The sequence below is a fragment of the Etheostoma spectabile genome, chromosome 15 (assembly GCF_008692095.1).
Source record: "Etheostoma spectabile isolate EspeVRDwgs_2016 chromosome 15, UIUC_Espe_1.0, whole genome shotgun sequence".
NCBI classification, from domain to species: domain Eukaryota; kingdom Metazoa; phylum Chordata; class Actinopteri; order Perciformes; family Percidae; genus Etheostoma; species Etheostoma spectabile.
The window spans coordinates 3,010,193-3,014,175 of NC_045747.1; the positions used below are offsets into that span (position 1 = coordinate 3,010,193).

At 38.2% G+C, this 3,983-nt stretch overlaps 1 protein-coding gene across 1 annotated transcript in view; it reads left to right on the forward strand.

The window, feature by feature from the left end:
- The window catches only part of tmem150b (transmembrane protein 150B), a 4,081-nt gene extending 392 nt beyond the window's left edge, over positions 1-3,689 (forward strand). The window contains exons 2-6 of the mRNA XM_032537578.1: positions 823-882; positions 1,014-1,081; positions 1,381-1,508; positions 1,641-1,818; positions 3,414-3,689. Coding sequence (XP_032393469.1) covers positions 823-882; positions 1,014-1,081; positions 1,381-1,508; positions 1,641-1,818; positions 3,414-3,622 — 643 coding nt within the window. The 3' untranslated portion in view covers positions 3,623-3,689. The remainder of the gene's footprint in view (positions 1-822; positions 883-1,013; positions 1,082-1,380; positions 1,509-1,640; positions 1,819-3,413) is intronic.
- Positions 3,690-3,983: the final 294 nt, after the last annotated feature.

Below are 3,983 nucleotides of genomic sequence, written 5' to 3' on the forward strand. Positions count from 1 at the left end.
CTCAAACTGATCCACACTGATCATTTATCATTATGATCTTTATTGAAAACTCTTCTGTAAATGACAAAGCACACGTTTTACCATGTTATTCATCATTAGTATTGTAACTCTGTAATACATTTAAAATGATACTGAAAGTAAAAAAAACGCTTTATATTAAGGTCTTGTAATAAGCATTTGTTAATAAGTCTTTTATTGATTATTAGATGCTTATTAACAATACTGTATAATAAAAAATGTAATTTGTTTTTAACATTTATATGTATTCAAATTCACAGTGATATAAATTGTACATTATATTACTATAGTCTACTACATGAAATTGTTTTAAAGCAGTTTTTTCTTCTTCTTTGCTTTAAAGTCTGCTCCATTGCCGAATCATACAGTGTTATGTTTTCATACAAGTGTAAGAAAAGAATTGTCTGTTGATACAGAAAGTTTTCAGTCAACCTGTAACAATAAAAAACCCACAAGCATCTGTATGTTCACCCAACAACGTCTGACACACTTATACACACACATATACACACACAGGGCGGGGTATTAATCTTCTCATTTTACTCCATTTTGGTTGGTTGAACAATGTTACGGAGTAAGGGATAAAGGAGTGCATGTACGGGTTTTCCCTGCACCCTAAAGCGCCTCCCATAGGGCAGAAGTTGGTACTCCTAATGTAAAACATAAGTAAGGTCCCTAGTGATTTTCCCTCGCAATATTCAAAAATATAAATATGACAAAGGGCTGTTTATCCTACACACTCGCTTCACTGAATATCTGTTCTCTCAGTCATTGGAACACATTACGGTTGATTTGTCCCATTAGGTTTGCTGTAGCTGTAACAAATGGATCAGTCAACCTCACAGAAGGAGTCCCTTACATCAGGTTGGTATGATTGCACTCAGAGATGATGAAGAAATAAATAAAAGTGATGCGGAACAATGTTTTGCAAAACCAGGATGTGAACAATTTCATGTTGAATGATAATGCTTATTTTTTCCTCATACTCACGTTAGTCAGTGTGGCTCTTACACCCCTCAGAGCTGTCTCTTCTCCCAGATCTGCAACATCTGCTCCTTTTTAGGTAATGATATACAGTAGTTATGGCATTCTTGGAGAGTAGGAGTCCTTATTTACTCAAGTTCTGTCTATCACATGTTCTACTCTTGGTGGATCTGCTCCAAAATGAATCGGCCTGCTTTTGAAATCTTGAGCATTTTGATTTGTGTTGACATGTTGACAATTGACTGCTTTAAATGAAAACATACGGACTAGTACCATTTTAAGTTAGCACTGTTGTCCTTTACTTGTCCTTTTTTCAATACTTTTGAGGTAACTTCTGGACTTCTTCTGCCCACCTTTCTCTCTGTCTGTGTGTCTCAGCCCTGTGGATTGTGCTGATCCGTTTCCAGCAGGTTAGGGACTATGGTAACCACGGACACGCCAACACGGCCAGCATTGTTTTGGGATTCATCTCCTCTGTTGGAATCTCCATTGTTGGCAACTTCCAGGTAACAGCCCACAAAAAGAAAAAAAAAAAAACATAGTAATTAGAATAATAAACAACTATTTGTTTTCATCTAACACAGTATAATCACTCTATTCTCACTAAAATCCATTCTCCACCTGCCTTTACCATTTAGCAATCAGTCTTCGAGCGTATTCACCTTCTGGGAGCGTTGCTGGCTTTCTTCCTCAGCCTGGCCTACTTCTGGCTGCAGCTGTTTCTAACCTACAGAGCCCAGCCGTCTCAGGGCCGATGCTGGGTCGGTCCTGCCAGGACCACCTGCTGCACCCTCTGCACCATCCTGGTCATCGTTAGTATCCTTCCTATCTGTTTGCATTAGGACACATTCGGTAAAATATGAAAATCCAAGCTTAAGTGATACTCCTTGAGAAGAATATTCGGAATTATTAGGGATACAAGGGTTGTCTTTTTTTTACAATTTAAAATTGAATGCAGTTGTAGTTAAGTGTTAAAGTGTTTGGTGGTAGCTTAGTCTGTAGGGATCTTGGTTGGGAACCAGAGAGTCGCTAGTTCACATCTCAGGAGTCATCGAGGACTCGCGAGTTCTCGAGTGAATCCCATGGTCCCATGGCTTCTGGTCGGACTGTCTCTGCTCACTCAGTCGCTTGAGTTGACTTGTGGCGTTGTTGTCGTCTACGAAATTGTAGTTATAAAGCTTTTTGCAGATAAGATGGCTAGGAATAGTAGTAGCTAATAATAGCTAATGTTGCAAGAGGTTTGTATGTGGCGCAGTTATCATTTTAAATGTAAGTGTATTAGGACTCAACTGATCGGAGTTATTGATACCAGAGAATCACTTGGGTTAAACATCTGAGTGAATCACGACTCAAACAGGTTTAATTTATATTAACGACTCATTTCTTTAGCAGCACTTAATGGGCAAATGTTTTATAATTATAGGTTTTTATTCAAGTTTAGTGACGCAGTTGCTAGTAGCCAAGGAGGACACGGAGGATTAAAAAACATGAGGGACTCTTCAGAGGAGGTAATTATCTTCACTTGATTTTCTGCACGCAAAAGTCGCCAAAAGACACAATCCTCTGAACGTAGTCATACTGAGAAATACAGAGAGAGATGTGTGGAGCTGATAGTCTTAATTAGCGTTGTAGCAACTCATTCGGCAATGGCTTGAATGTAAATGTGCTGTATTTATATAGTAGAATGTAACGGACATTCATTAATATCAAAAGGTTACGCACTAAAGCTTTAATTTAACATGCTTGTTGTTTTAGACAACATGGCTCCAGAAAAATATTATATGTTTACCAATGATTTTTAGTAAGTAAACTTGATTTGTCTACTTATACTGCATCACCCTACCACTCTGTGTTAATACAGCTTGACCTGTTAAGTGTCACCTTGTGTATTTCTATACAAACTTCTAGTAAAGTCAACTAATGGGATAACAGTGTAGACAGAAATGTAGAAGTGGCTGAGGATAAAAACACAAACTACACAAAAGTAACACTCACCCAAGTAGGGCTGGGCCATATATCAATATGAAATTAATATTGTGATCTAATATCGTGAAATATTGTTACATGGTAAGTATTGTCTTTTCCTGGTTTCAAAGGCTCATTATAGTAAAGGGATGTAACTGTCTGAACTTACCAAACTGTTCTTAACCACCAAGTCATTATATCCACACTATCTAACTGTGAAAATATTTAGTTAAAGCACCAGTTGTGAACCCTACGTCATTGTCGCAATATTGACATTGAAGTATTTGTTTAAGAATATCGTGATGTTTTATTAATCCCATACCGCCCAGCCCTGCAACCGCAGATGTGCAGATATTGTCAACAAACCCACAAGGGAAAATAATTGGATTTACCTTGATGTGCATTTATTGATTGTTGCTCTCCTTGACCGCTGTTCCCTCCTTCAGTGACTGTTCTCGCCAGCACAGGCTTTCACTCTGGGGCCGCTGTGTGTGAATGGGCCTCGGTCATGTTGTTCTTCTGCCTGTTTAACCTTTTCGTGGCTGAGTTCAGACACATCAACTGCCACCTCACTGTACGGGAACAAGCTATTGGGAATGACAGCAGCAGCGCTTCAACAGAAATCAATGGTCATGGCGCAAATGCACTTAGCTGAAAACACTTGGACTGTACCTACAGTTGTCATTTTGTCTTTTAATGTAGGAACAATGCCTTTGCACTAGTTTTATGTCGCCTTTCCATTCTATGATCAACACAGTAAAGAACACCTTTCTTTGTCTTAAAAATGATAATCTGATTATTTTAATTTTATTATTTTTTTTTACAGTTAACTGATTAATCGTTTGCCTTATAAAATGTCAGCAAATAGTAAAAGATAATACCAATCATAATGTCAGAGCCCGTCTACGGAGAGCCTGTTCACTCCCTATTAAGCCCCATTGTACCAACCCGGAAGTTTCCTGAGAGTAGAAGTTCTCCCCATATTAGACATTCTCTGATAATATTCAAAAACCCAA